At 36.2% G+C, this 14,657-nt stretch overlaps 1 protein-coding gene across 1 annotated transcript in view; it reads left to right on the top strand.

Annotated features, from left to right (window-relative positions):
• The window catches only part of PLCZ1 (phospholipase C zeta 1), a 56,797-nt gene that overhangs the window by 24,582 nt on the left and 17,558 nt on the right, over window positions 1–14,657 (top strand). Inside the window, exons 7-9 of the mRNA XM_009471035.2 lie at window positions 5,573–5,800; window positions 8,027–8,183; window positions 9,758–9,874. Coding sequence (XP_009469310.1) covers window positions 5,573–5,800; window positions 8,027–8,183; window positions 9,758–9,874 — 502 coding nt within the window. The remainder of the gene's footprint in view (window positions 1–5,572; window positions 5,801–8,026; window positions 8,184–9,757; window positions 9,875–14,657) is intronic.

The following is a 14,657-nucleotide window of genomic DNA, read 5'->3' as shown; positions in this document are numbered from 1 at the left end:
ACAAAACCCAGAAAATTTCAGGAAAAGAGTTTATTTAATTCTTTTGCCTCAGTCATATGTTCACCCTGCAGCTGAATATACTAGCGCTGTTAATTCCCTGGGATGTTACTGTATTCTGTAGCATCTCAGCAGACAGTTCTTCCTCTAAATGTGGAGTAGAGGAAAGAGAAAGCTTTTGCGCTGTTTCATGTTTTCATACACCCCTTATCCAGTGAGATAAACTGAGGCCACCCTTGAGCTTCACCAATCTCTCCTACCCTACCTATCCTTTTACATTCTTCCCGTGCAGATACTTTGCCACCCAAAGCAACAGACCCACTACAATCCTCTCCTTGCAGTCTTGCCCCCTATGATGCTTCTAAAGAGACTTCATGAACTTCCTTTAGTATTCACTGGAATATCAGGTCCTTTTAGTCAGTTCCCACATTAAATTATATTTGGCATCACTGCCTGGCACCAGAGACCTCTGCCAATTGCACCAGCACTCCTGGATTATGCTGATATAAAGTGACAGAATGTAGTGTCTCATGCAGCAATTTGTAGATGCACTTAGAAAATGTTAGAATCCTAGAAGTGAGATCAATTTTTTCTTACCCTGCTGAATCCTTCCTCTTTAATGGGTCTGACAGCTACTGAAAGAAACAAGTAAGCCTCAAACATAACACACAAAAAAGAATGTAAATGCATTGATGCTTTTGATGAAGGTTTGTTCCTCAATTATTTTGCACTGTACTACATCAAACTACCTTACACTGCTGGCATGATATATACATGAACTACTTAGGAATTTTTTATTATTTGCAGGTTTCCTATCACAAAATTGGAAAGAGATATTGATGCATTGTTAACTGAAAGTGAAGTGGCAACTATTGTTATTCTACAAGTCATCTTCAATCTTTACTACACAGCTGCGAGATGAATTACTATGTTGTGGTGGTTCAGAAGCATTTCTGGCCATGATGTCCAAGGTTTCCCCATAGTTATTAAAGCCATGCTATCTAAATAAAAGGACCTGTTTAATAATCTTCTCGAGAAAGATTACAGAAAGACTCCAGTACAACTTTATGCTCTCTGAGCATTTTAAATCCTACTATTAGGGGCAAAACCAACTAACCCCATAGCCAGGACTCCTTCTTCACCTTTCTCTTCACCTGTATCTACTCAATATACAAAGGAGCTTTCCATACGCAGCCACTGTTTTCCCAGAATGCACCAGTATGGGTGAACCAAGTACTACAGTCTTAGACATCTAGGTATAACATTTGAGTGTATCTCTAAGAGGTTTGCTACTATACTTTCTTCCTTTCTCTGAGAAGACCTGTCTCACTGAGAAACTTTCAAAACTTGGTTGTACCCGGCTGTCTTTAATCTCTGAGAAACAGGTTCTTACTGACTGCCTGTAATGTCTGACAAAAGGGTAATACTCTGATTAACCTGTGGTTGGTTATGATTCGATTTTCAGTCTAACCATCTCCAAATTTTCCTCTCCCATATCTTTATAGGGTTTTATAGTCTTATTTTCTTGTTATTGAAAAAGTAGGACATGAAGATTTTCACTCAGAAATTCAAGATGAAGACTGCTTTAGCATATCTGATTCTGTTGCTTCAGTGATGAGATTCATTCCTGTTTTTTAGACCTACAAGTCACATATGCAAATGTCTTGACCAAGTCTTTGCATCAGAAATATCTTTACTTCTTAGCGAGTCAAAAACATTTCCAGTCCACTGTTTTGCCTTTCAATCTGTCTATGGCATCTATTCTTTACAAAAATGAGAAGAAAGATGTTGAAAATGTAGCAGGCCTTTGTGATGACCTCAAAAATAAGAAAATCAGTATTGTTTATCATAAAATTTCTGGATTATCTAGGTTGGGGTCAGACTTTTCTCAATGGTACACAGTGAAATATCTACAGGCTATTTCAAACTGAACAAACTGAACAAACTGAAATATAAGAAATTCCATTTAAACATGAGAAAAAGGATTTTTGCTGTGAAGGTGGTCAGGCACTGGAGCAGGTTGCCCAGAGAGATTATGGAGATACTTGAAATCTGACTGGACGCAGTCCTAACTCTTATTGACCCTGCTTTGAACAAGGGGGTTGGACATGATGGTCTCCAGGAGTCCCTCCCAAACTCAGCCATTCTTCACTTATATGATATGGCTTCCTGTTTTGACCTTGGACCTGCCTCATGACTTGTCTGGCAGTCACTGGACTGTTTCCTGAACTTGCCTACCATCACCAGACCTGCTCTACTTGTCTTACTGTTGCCCTAGTTGGAGAGGTCATTGCCCCATGCTTGCCCTGCTGTCACCCTCAGCTCCTTCGTCACCTTGTGCAGCTGCTGGTCCTTGCTACTTTCTGACTCTTGAGTCATCGCAGATTCTTCAACTGTGAGCAGCAGGTTAGGTGACAGTGTTATTTGCAACATATTTGCAGATCAGTTACACCCCATTTTTTTTGCCTGTCGTCTCTAAGAAATGCAAAATCATCTGCACCAGAACTTTCTCCAAGACTACTGTCAGATGTCTTTTTGATTTCATGGTTGGGAAAGTCTGTGTGTGTTTTCATATTTCTCTTACGTCTGAGGAAGTCCTCAGATAAAACAGGACAAGATACTGCCAGCTAGGGTCCTATTTTTCAATGGGATCTAACCTTACTGCCAACAGTTATAATAGGTCAAGCCTCTGAGCCATTAGCAAATTGATTCTCCCTTTATCTTTGAAGTTTGGTTCCTGGGTGGGACTCTTTCTGTATACGAGAAATAATACCTTGCAAAATTGTTTTTAAGGGCAGAGTGTTTCTTAGAACACATACACTTTTACCCAGGATTGTGTCAGGTTTTCACTTCATCCAGAAGATTAGTCTGCCAGTGTCACCCCTCCCAATTTCCTTCTTGAGATATGTTTTGCTTTTTTGTATTTTTAATAAAAGGACATTTAGAAAGATTCTCTCATGGATTTTGTGTCTTCTACAGAGCACAACACAGAACTGGAATTTTCAATGTCGGGGACTTCTCACTAGATAACTATATCATATGAAAGCTTGTTATAAAATAGCTAAAAAGGTGCTCCTGATATAATTAATATCCATTTAACTAGAACTCAGACATTACTGGTAGTATTGATTTCAAATATCTCAATAACTGTTATTTGTAAGGCTGCCACAAAGACATTGCAGTGGTCAGCAGGTGGGTTTGCCTGATCCATTCCAAAGTGCTTGTGATTTTGTCTTGGAGTCTTGTATTACTTCAGCTGTTCTGATTTGTGTTGTACATCACATTAATCAGAATGCCTATTTAGTACAATAACTAAGTTTTGTTCATTTAATTATTTAAATATTTGTTCCAATTGATTGTACTTGAGGCTTTTGCTTATGCCAGCCTTGAAGTCCCATTATGTTCTAGGGAAGATCTATTATATTTTACGTATTTAAATTTTTTAGTATGCTTACAGTTTATATATAAGTACATAGTAAACGTGTATTTTTAAAATATTTTGTATTTTATATTTAAACTAGAAAAGTTATAGGGAATGTTCAGACTTTCAGTTCAATATCTGCTTAAAAGATTTAGACATTTGTACAAAAAGATGCTGCATGTTTAGCACTGCTGATTGCCAATTCAAGAACTCAAATGTCACAAAGTCACTGATTTTGTAACCATACATTTATCATAAGTTTTTTTCAAGATCTGTTTGAAGCTCAGACTTAAAATCTGTGGTATATTTTTTTCAGTTCATTGTTCACTTTCAGTGATTTGGGTTAACTATTATTGGAATTTGCTTCTGGCCAAAAAGTAGCAAAATTTCTTCTTGCTAGGGTATTTTCTGTAACTGTTTTTGAAAAGAGAGCTGTGGTATTAAAATGTCTTTATAGAAAAAAAAAAAAGAGAAATGTTTGTCCTACCTCAGGGTATTTACATCTTTGCTAAAGGTTCATAAACAGAATTTTAGAAACTATCTGACTTAAAACATCATGGCCCATTTTTATATGATGACACAGACTATGGTCTTTTTTTACTTACAGCAAGTTTACATATAGAAGGCAGTAACATGTCCATAGAAAAGCTTTCCTTCCCTTGTATACTAGGTCTTTTTTTTAATCTGTAGAATTAAATCTTACCTATGAATAATAAAATACAACACCAAAAGTGGATAGAATTGCTTTTAAATATGGGAAATATGAAAATGCAAAGAAAAATTCAGAATTCTTTAAAATATGAGTAGCATTACTCATGTTAAAACTCTTCTAAAAATATCACAGAAAAAAAAAAAATGAGTGCATCAATAAGAAATGAAGGAAATGTTAAAGGGCATCCTTATTCTGAATCACCAGTGCAGAGACTAATCAAATCTTACACTAGCATGGCATTGATAGATATTAAGCTTAAGATATCTCATTCCACTGGCACATTGACAAACTACTAATACAAGATCTGCAGTGATAAGGGGATTATCAGCAATGGAGATTGCAATGTAAATAAATGGAATGTCTATTTCTTTGCCTACGGCTGTAGTTTCTATTATAAAGCTTTGGTTTTATACATAGGTTTCTATCATCCATGCTTTTCATATTTACTTAATGGAAACCTTAAAATACAATATTTCAGTTATCTTTTATTTAATGTGTAAGTATTTGTTCCTTGATTCTGTAACCTTCCCAGCAGTATAGCCTTCCTTTTCAAGAGTGCATATGAAATTTAAGGAATATTTTTGTGGATTACTTTATCCAAGAACCTAAGTATGTCCTGTTACTCACTGACAGTTCCTATGTATAGAGGTAGAGATGAACGTCTGCTACATAATAGCTGTTTTACTATGACTATTATTTCATAAATCTAAGTGAGATTTATAATCATAGGATTCAGATGCATAGATGAAAGCCATCTTATTAGAAATTATAGCCTTTAATGAATTTTTTTCCTACTTTTCTTATTATGGAAGTTGAAACATGCCCATTCATAAACAGAAAAACTGCTTAGGCAACAAATTACTAAGCTCTGTTAATTTTCCTAACCACGTAAGATCAGCATGAAGATCCACTGTATAATGACATAACAACAAAAGTTTTTATTTGGTATGCTAAACGGATGTGCACAAATGCACTAATCAAATAGGGGAACAAATTTCAGCAGCTGCAATCGTAGCTAAAAAAATTTTCAAATTAATATCAGATACATGTCTATAAGTCTATATATAAAAATGAATTTGTGCATAGTAAAAAAATATACCTCCTATGTCTTACCTGGCCATCACCTCTGACACTTACTTAACTTCCTACCTTAATCTCGCTCACAGTTTCAGCATCTGTGTATCTGTGTGGTGGAGAGCCTTTTTTTCCTGTCATGGGGTTAGATATTCACATTCTATTGTGTACTTTGATCCCCAGATTCTGTTTGTTTTATTTGTTTTTGACTTCTGCTTCACCGATGTCTATCTTCACTTCATTGTGTTACCTCACTTCATTATACTTAATAACAGCTTTGAACGTGGGTTAAACAATATCTAGATATGAAAACCTACAATTAGTCCATACATAATTCTAGTTACTACTCTTTAACCTCTTTTCTACAGGCATTAAAATTCAAAATTCTGGTAAAAAATAAAAAAATTGGAACAATTGAGGAAGGTATGCTCAGGAGAGATCTTGACAATCATGGTGAAACAGGGGAAATTTCTGAATCCGAAAACATGTCCGAAGAAGATGAGACTGATGAAAAAGCCCCTCTTTGCCCAAAGAGTGATTCCTCAAAAAGAAAAAGTGAACGTAAACCTTCACCCCCACCTCGAAAAAAAGCAAAGGTAACTTTTGTCTCAGTTGAATTTAGAAAACACATAGAAGTATGTTGGCTTTTTTAAAAAAAGAAGTAATATATTATCTTTAAATAGAGACTAAATTTAAAAGATAGGCTTTAAAAATACATAGAGCAATATATTTTGAAGTAATATTTTTTAGCTCAAGGTTTCAGGGTTTTCCTGATTCTTACAAGACACTCCAAACTGGAGCATATTTTAGTATCCAACTAAAAAGCAACCCTTCCCTGCGCTCCCACCCTAAACACCGCCTTCATTTTTCACGTTCAAGTCTTGTGCTTGTCCCAGGTGCTCAATACCACAATAGATCTAAGATGAAGTTGCCCAACTACTTTGTTGGTCTTAAGGACCTCCTGGAGCTATGTATGGAGAACACTTATAGCTGTTCCTGATGATGGAGGACAGAGTTAACTATTTCTTCCTGCAGTCCACCAGTCTATCATGCAAATTTTGAAGAGTTCCCATTCCCCTATTTTCTTCTGTTCTGGATTTATGCATGAAATTAGGAGTTCTGGTTGCGTTAAAGCATTTTTAAACACTTTTAACAGAAAAAGTATTTTTACATTTCTCATGTAGAGACTTAACATTAAATACTACTTCTGAAAGAGAGTGTAAAAATTGGAAGTAATTTTCTTTTTAATAGTCAAATGGAACTTACTTATTTTTTTAACCAAATACTAATTCTCTGCCATGGAAATATGTTGCTCCATCAGGGTTCAAACTGCTTTTTCAAGCTTTTTCAGCATGCAGGAAGCACCCAGTATCCAGTCACTTTTGCACATCATGCTCTGATTATCTGAATGCAGATAGACTGGCAATGCTCGTCAGGGCTCAGTGTTTTTGCTGAGAGGCAGTGCCTTCCTGGGTTTCTTTTCACTAAGTGATTTGAAGGTCAGGATCTTTGCTTCTTTTTCTTTCCATCTGATATACAGAGATGGTAAGGAAAAATTCTATTATTCTATATCCTTCTGAGGAAGGATAGAGTCCTCTCTGAACAGGGAAGGCCAAATTTCCAGATAATAGGGTCACATATATTTGTAACATCATGTTACAGACCAGAACATATACCACATACGTCTTGATCAACAGCAGCAACTACAGATGTCTGGTCATGTTTCACGGGCAGAAGAGAAAATGGTTTCCGGAGTCCTACTCTAGTGGAGTGGGAGTATTTATTCTGAGGGTGGGTGAGCATTTGAAGCCACACCCAAGATACCCTAGTGATGCTGTTGGCTTTGGCTGTGTCACTGCCTTCCCAATCCAGAGAGTTGTATTATTCAGTTCTGTGCCAGTACACTCCTATTGCTCCTCATGGAACATAGCCCCAGAATAATTAATGCACTTGAACTTTGTGTAGTGTAAGAGCCACGAGCAGGCAATCCGTATTATTTTGTCAGCCTTCAAAAGCTTTAAGGGAATGTAAACATTATTAATATCATCAGCTCTTTGCTGGCTACTACTGCTGATTAGCTCACAAGTTCATGCTAAGTAAAATGAAGAGGTCACATAGTACCTCAGTTTAAGAGATAAGACCTTGCTAAAATTTCAGTTGCTTCAATGTACAGCAGCCTTTGTTTATGCTTGCTTTGGTAATGGAGCAAGGCTAAGCAAAGACTTTGGCCAAAGAACTTTCCATCTTAATTAAGAAGAATGGAATTTTCCTAACTTCAGAGCAATGCTTGGAGGAATATACCTATGACTGATTTGCTTGGCACAGTGAAATATTCTCCTGTTATTCTACATTTTGTAGTTGAGTTTGTGCTATTGATGTATAGATTCTCATGCTCTTTTTTTTTTTTTTTCTCCAAGTACTTCATACCAGTATACCTTTTCTAGTACTTTATCTATTTAGGAATATAAAGTTGGACATATATTTTAAATGAGTAACATTAAAAGCCATGAAAAATTATGTTAATTTACATATCGGTCTCAGATGCAGGGGAATGATAAAGCTGTCCAACAGAACGCTGTGCTATGAAGCATTGGAAGCATCTCTCCATTCACGCTGCAATTGCTATGATGAACATAGAGACAATAACCTTAATTGTCTCTGACTGGATCAACTCTCACTATCAGAAGTCATATCTTAAGCTCAAATATTCATTAATTGCGACACATTTTCCCATGCTTTATGCATCCAAAATTATAGTGTCTTCTGAATTGTTAGTAATAATAATGAAATATGTGTTATTGTGATTTTTTTATTATTATTAGATTAAGAAGACAAAACTTGCCATTGCGTTGTCGGACCTTGTGATTTATACCAAATCTGAGAGATTTGTGAGCTTTGAGCATTCCCTAGCTAATCAGAAGTGCTATGAAAATAATTCAATTGGAGAGGTTAAAGCACGAAAATTTGTAAAACATTCAGGTAATTTCTTTTGGTTAAAATTTTATGAAACACATGCTGTCCAATTTTATTTGGTTGTTTTTATAACATTGTTTTAGAAATATCTTGTCATTTACACTGCATTTTTACATTTCAGTTGTTTTTGTGAGGAAAATTGAAACTCAGCTTTGTTTTAATTTCATGTATTTTTATAGGAACAATTATTAACATAGTATACAAAATGTACGAATAACTTTTGATTCATTGTTTTCTGCATCAAATAATTTAGAAGTTACAGTCAGTACTTGAAAATGTATGGAATAGATTTCACCCCCTCCATGTATGGTCTGTAGTACTCACTGGAGTTGGGCATGCAGTATCTCTGTCTTTGGTGATAACTGCAGATAAGAGAATCCACATTAATGGAATGAATAAACCAGACAGGTTGCTCCATTGGGCCAGATCTTTCATATCAGCCAAGTGGGATTATTCAAAACTCGTTCTGTGTTGGAGCATCTCCATTTGGTGCAGCCAATACAGTGCAGCCTGTGCTGTTTTAACTCCAGCTGTCTGCCAACAGCCTTAAGGGAGTGTTTTAAGAACAGCGATAATGGACCATGAGAATGAAGTCTGCCACAGGCCCATTCATTCAGGGCCAACCCAGCTGCCATCCACCACGTTGTGGAGATGATTCAATGGTCAGTTAGGTGAATGGTGCTGAACGGCATCAAAACATGTAGGCTTTTGCCAGCCGTCCATAGTCAGAGTTCTTTCTGGTCCCTCTAGCAAGCTAGTGAACATAAAAGTAGTTCTATTTAAAAAAAAGGGGGCGGTGGGAGGGTGGAAAGGATCAGAGTGATGATTTATGAAATGTAAAGCTTTCTGTTTAATTACTAAACAGGAATAGTGTAGATAGAAGTCATTTGAAGTTTTCCACATCTGTTTAGTTTGTGCCTTTGTGGGAGGGAACACTGCTAGGAGGAAGAAAATCAACTCACTTGAATAGTTAACGTCTTCTGAAGATTATAAAGGAACCAATTAACTGTCTTTTAGAAATGTGCTGTTCACTCGTCTTGAGATTATTCAGTCATTTTATTTAAACCTCAAAACAGCGATCAAGCTAAGATCATCTTGGGATGATTTTTTTTTCCTATTGAACTATGAAAGGATGAGTGGGCTTTTTGATCAATTTCCTGTTTTGTGTCTTTCCAATTTTCCATGAGAACACAGTGAGCTTTAGTATAAAAATCCTATATTTACCTAACAAAGAGGTGAAGAAACAGAATATTTCCCTGAAGGAATGATTCTTGGTTATCGAATCTTTAACAAAAGTCTGCACTATAGGCAGAAATACTATCACATTAAAATATACACAAAATACTACCACATTTTAAGGTTTTAAAACAGGATTTCAGCCATATCTCAGAGTGGCCCATATACTAATGTTAACATGAATAGAAATGTCCTAAAATATAAATACATTGATATGATATACTGACTGTGTAAAAAAGAAATTTGCTGGATCAGATTATTATATTTTTATTATTATTTGTTCAAATAGGATCTCTTTATTAATAAAGTTTTTCTTACCAAGGTTTTATCATTCAATTTTTCAGCTAAAGAGTTTGTTTCACATACTTCAAGATTCATTACAAGAATCTACCCCAAAGGAACAAGAACAAACTCTTCAAATTATAATCCTCAAGAGTTCTGGAATGTGGGGTGTCAAATGGGTATGTATGTTTGCAGAGACTGTTACATTCCAGGCTTTGCAGAGACTATACAGATACAAGAGTTTTCCCTTCCTATAGTGTTTCGTGTTATATAAGTTACATATTTTCCCTCAGTGACATCACTTTCACTTTGTGTTATCTAACATTGTCCCTAAGTCTATATATCCTAGTAATTTTACATCCTTGAATCCAGGAATTCTGATATAACTAGGGGGAATATTATTTTCATCTATTTACTTTTGTAATTAGTTACAATTAGTCCCTAACTAATTATAAATATCACTTTCTGTTAAATAGCTATATCTTATCCCAAATATCCCAATTTCTTATAATTCGTAAATTCCATTAAACAACTTTTTTTTTTCTTCTATTGAATAATAAGAAAAACACTGGTAAGAACAATACAACATTTTTAAGTTATAAACCTTATTTTGTATTACTCCTATCCCTAAGACTGAAGAAAGCATGATTTTATCTTATGAAACAGTGTAGCAAAAGCACATATATAAACAACTTTGAACAACTAAACCAGAATTTTCTTCTTTTTCTTCATATATTACCTCCTTTTTTATTAATAAAGCTATGATATTTGTCTGTGGGTGCCTGTAAGGAACGTCTAAATGATAATTTATATTTTACCGCCTGTCTGTTTGGGCTGAAATTATGTTGTTAACTATGTTACCATAGATTTTGAGGTAAAAGCGAGCATGCTATGCATTAAGCATTGTACTGCCAAAAAAAAATTTGCAATATACCTTTCAAGAAAATGAAAATAGATTACATTCTTTTGCATGCCGTATTAATCAAATTCCATAATCTCCATGCTTATTTGTCAGCTGTGGCTAAGGTATAAACAGAGAACATTTATAAGAGAAAATGGAAATGATAGCTGCTTCTTTTTTTCCCCCTTTTTTCCTTTTTTCTCTTTTTTTATTATTTCTTTTTTTCTAAAAAAAAATCTTTTTCAGCTGAGGTCTAGCACTCTTTATAGCTACTTTGTAGTTAGCAAGGGAATAGAAGCAGCTGCCTGTTTAGCTAAAGGTGGGAACTGTTAGAATGCAATTGCATTTGCCTTTTCCTAAGGTTGCCCTATAGCATTGAATTAGAAGATGTGATGGAAAGATATATATGTTTGATTTAGGAATTTTTACACAGCAATGGAAGCTTCATCTGAAGGATCTGTGGGTTTTCAATGGTTTTGTGTGACTGGAGTGGCACAGATGCAGGAGATGTGGGCACAACAATTAACATTAGTGCCAATGGTCACCTGGTCAGCAGAATACCCAGTTATAGCTGGGAGCTGCTGGGAGTCTCCAGTGACTGTATAGATGCAAAGTAAGTTTAGCATCTTAATTTCCAGTACAAAGAATATAAGTTCCATAAGCAATGAAATAACACTAACTTCTGTTTCTCTTCATTTCAAGTTAGTTTTTAATTTGAAATTGTTAAAAATAAACATGACTTTCCTACTCAGCAGGCTTTGAAAAACCTCTCACCTGTAAGCACTTTCCCCTTTTTAATGGCTTTAGAGGCAATTTTGCCTTCAGCTTTTTTGTTCTTCACTAAAAGGTTCTCAGTTACAGACTATTTTTGTACATCAGTCTGCTGCGCCTTCTTCAGCCTTAGGTAAAAAACTATTTTTTTGCATCCACATATATATTCTGTCTTTTGTTCTGATTCTATACCAAGGCCACCTGAGGGAGACTGTGGGGTGAGCAGGACAGTTTGCCATAGGCTCACAGTTTTGAGAGGTGAAAGGCATGGTCTCACCTTGTTATATTACAATACCCACTCACACAGAGACGGGTACAGATTTCACTTTGCCTGTAGGGTCCTGGATCTTATGTGCACCCTTGCTCCAGGCTTACTTTTTCACTTGTTTCCTTTCTCAGCTCCCAGAATATCTTCTGTTTCAAGTTACCTTCTCAGAAATGTTTTTAACAGTGTGCTATTTCCAATCAATCATGTGCATGCGTGTTATTTATTGTTTAAACCTCTAATGTATCCTCAGCTACTCTTCTACAGTTATAGAACTTAGAAGGAGCATCATGCCTCAGCTTTCACTGAGAGGTTGCTGCTCCCACGTCTGTGGCCCTGACTACAAGCAGTGGAGGACATCCCCAAGCCTAAATTTCTTACCATTTGCTGTCCCCACCCCGAACTATGCTATGCTGTCAGTGCTACACGTTGAAGTAATGTGGGAAACAATGAGTAGGGAGATTGCATGAATTTGGCCACTCAGTGCTGGCTGTTCTGTGAAAAAACTGAAATATACTCAGACCCCCCACAATTCTCTCACTGTTACAAATCCTGCTTCTCATCCTGACTGTTGTATTGGGGTATAGTTTTACAACTACAATAGGAGTAAAAAAATTACTAGTTAGCATAAATTCTGTTTGCGTCTGTGTCATTATAAATGTTTATTTATAGTACAGATTTGGACTTGTGCTAGGCTATTCCTGGACATATCTCACCATTACCATATCATTTGAAATTGGTTTGATTATATTCTGACCTTGTGGTTGATCCTCACTTAGCTTGATGTCATGCTACTGCTGGATTATTTACCTGGGGTGGTACACTCTGTGTACTATCTATATTGCTATTAAAAACTAGTAAGTTTGTTTCATGCTTAGAGGACACACTGGCCAGGAGTCCTTAATTTAAAATTGAATTAATCTCTCAGAGGCTTATCATACTGCAGTTTACTAGTTTTCTTTCTAGCCTGTAAATCTCCACACTGATCTCTGCCAAGAATATCCATTTGTTAGATCTCAAACAGGACTGAAGTCAAAATTACTACGTTGACTGTTGACTCAGAGTATACTTTAATGAAAAGTCATTATAAACATTAGCATGCAAAACATATGATTTTTGCTGTATAGGGGCTTTGGGCCCCTTCCTGGAGGAATTAAAAATATGCAGGAAGTGGTTAGATCTGCCCTCTTGGTCACATCATTTGCATCTTCCTTTAAAGAAACATTTTTCTCATGGGAATAGTCTGATTATAAGCAATTCTGCACATATATTATTTCCAAGCCATGTCAGATCTATTCTTGATTCCCTAATCTGTTTTAGATAACTGTTTGGCAGAAATATAGCTGTGCTTCACAATGCGACTCCCAAAGCTCCACTCAGTGAATCTTCTGCTGATGTCCTTCCATTGATGTAACACAGGTTTTTTTAATTTTTGTGTCTGTCCTGTGTCCATATAGCCCACCCCCCACCCCCCACCCCCGTCTCCCTCCCATTGCACTCTGCATCCCATGCACAGAAATAATCCCTCCAGATCCCTTGTACCACTTTCCTAAAAGTGTTCACGGGACTCTCAGATTTCTCTGATGTCACCTATTCCCCTTCCTCAGCTTCTTTCACCCTCCCCACACCTACTAACTTACCCTTTTCACTTACTTTTAAGTTCCTCTAACATCCATAACTGTTCTGGCTGAGCAAAGAAAATATATTAGGTTTTGTTCAAACCTACATATAATACTCCCTGCCAGGCCTCTGCATCATGTAAATGATGAGAATTGAGTTATTCCTTCTATTCTTTTAGTGATAGACCCAAAACAGCGCTCTCTTCTGTACCTTGCCAGCATTTTTCTCTAAATTGGTTGGAACATATTAACTTGGAGCAGCCAGGCACTCAGCTAAAGCAGGATGAAATGCTTCAAGAGGCTCAAGATTTGTTGGGGCTGCGGACAAGAATTATGTAATTGTGTAAACCTAATTTCCAGAGGAAGCCAAGTTAAAAACCACAGTAAAAAGGACAGAGTTTCCACAAAATCGCTTTTGGATGTCACTGTGCACTCAGTGTCCATTCTCTGAAAATTGAGACTTGTAAGAACAGGATAGGTGTTGTGAACAAAGAGGTCATATGGAGAAAATACCTACAATAACTTTTTATAGTCTGGGAAAATTAGTATGCCTCCTGCATACAGCTGCAGTGTTGGCACTGGAAAGAACTGGTTTGGTGTATCCATATCTCCTTTTTATTTAGGAAATAAAATGGAATGTAAAGATTTATGCAGGGAAAGAAAATTCAGGACAGTTATTTAAATAAACAGATATCAGTTGTATTATATTGTCTGAGAAAAAAAAACAAACCAAAAGAAAACCTCAGTGAAAATAAAAATAGAAAAACTTAAATATCCTTTTGAGTATGTCCTTTGCATGCAGTAGAAAACATCCATGTATCAAAGCAATCTACAGGAATGACCAAAACATGTCCTAAGTTATATGAGAAAGCCATGGTATGGCAGGTACAGAATTTTGTTTTAGAAGAGGCTATATAGAGCATATGTTTTCTGGAGCACTCATAAAAATTTATATGCTACTGTGAAGGCTCCACTACTTCTACAATGGATTTTTTCTTATTGTAGGTTTTGTTTTGGCCTGTGACATCGAAATGCAGCTTGGCAATTTTGTCACGTCTGTTTTGTGGCTAAACCTTGTGTGTAATAATACGACAAAAAATAATGCATAAAAAGATAAATGATAGAGTTCTCTAACTAGTTCTGACTTTAACCTCTGAAGCTACCTAGGGAAAAGAAACCCACTTATTTAGATCTTGGTATGCCTCACCTGTGCTACTTAAAGTGACCGTCAAGTTTGACCTTGCTTGGATTCTAAGTGAGTGGGGCTTTGGAAAGCCTCATAAAGAAAAAGAGGGCACAGGCTCACTAATTAACTTTGGAATTTTCAGTTGTTGTATCTTTTCTGTGAAACTGTATTTTACTTTCTCGTTGGACAAATGGCAAAACTGGAGACAATAGGACTGTTC

Source organism: Nipponia nippon, unplaced genomic scaffold (assembly GCF_047370975.1).
Source record: "Nipponia nippon isolate SJK-2023a ecotype South Korea unplaced genomic scaffold, ASM4737097v1 scaffold_3, whole genome shotgun sequence".
Classification (NCBI taxonomy): Eukaryota; Metazoa; Chordata; class Aves; order Pelecaniformes; family Threskiornithidae; genus Nipponia; species Nipponia nippon.
This window is presented reverse-complemented; position numbering and strand designations above follow the sequence as displayed.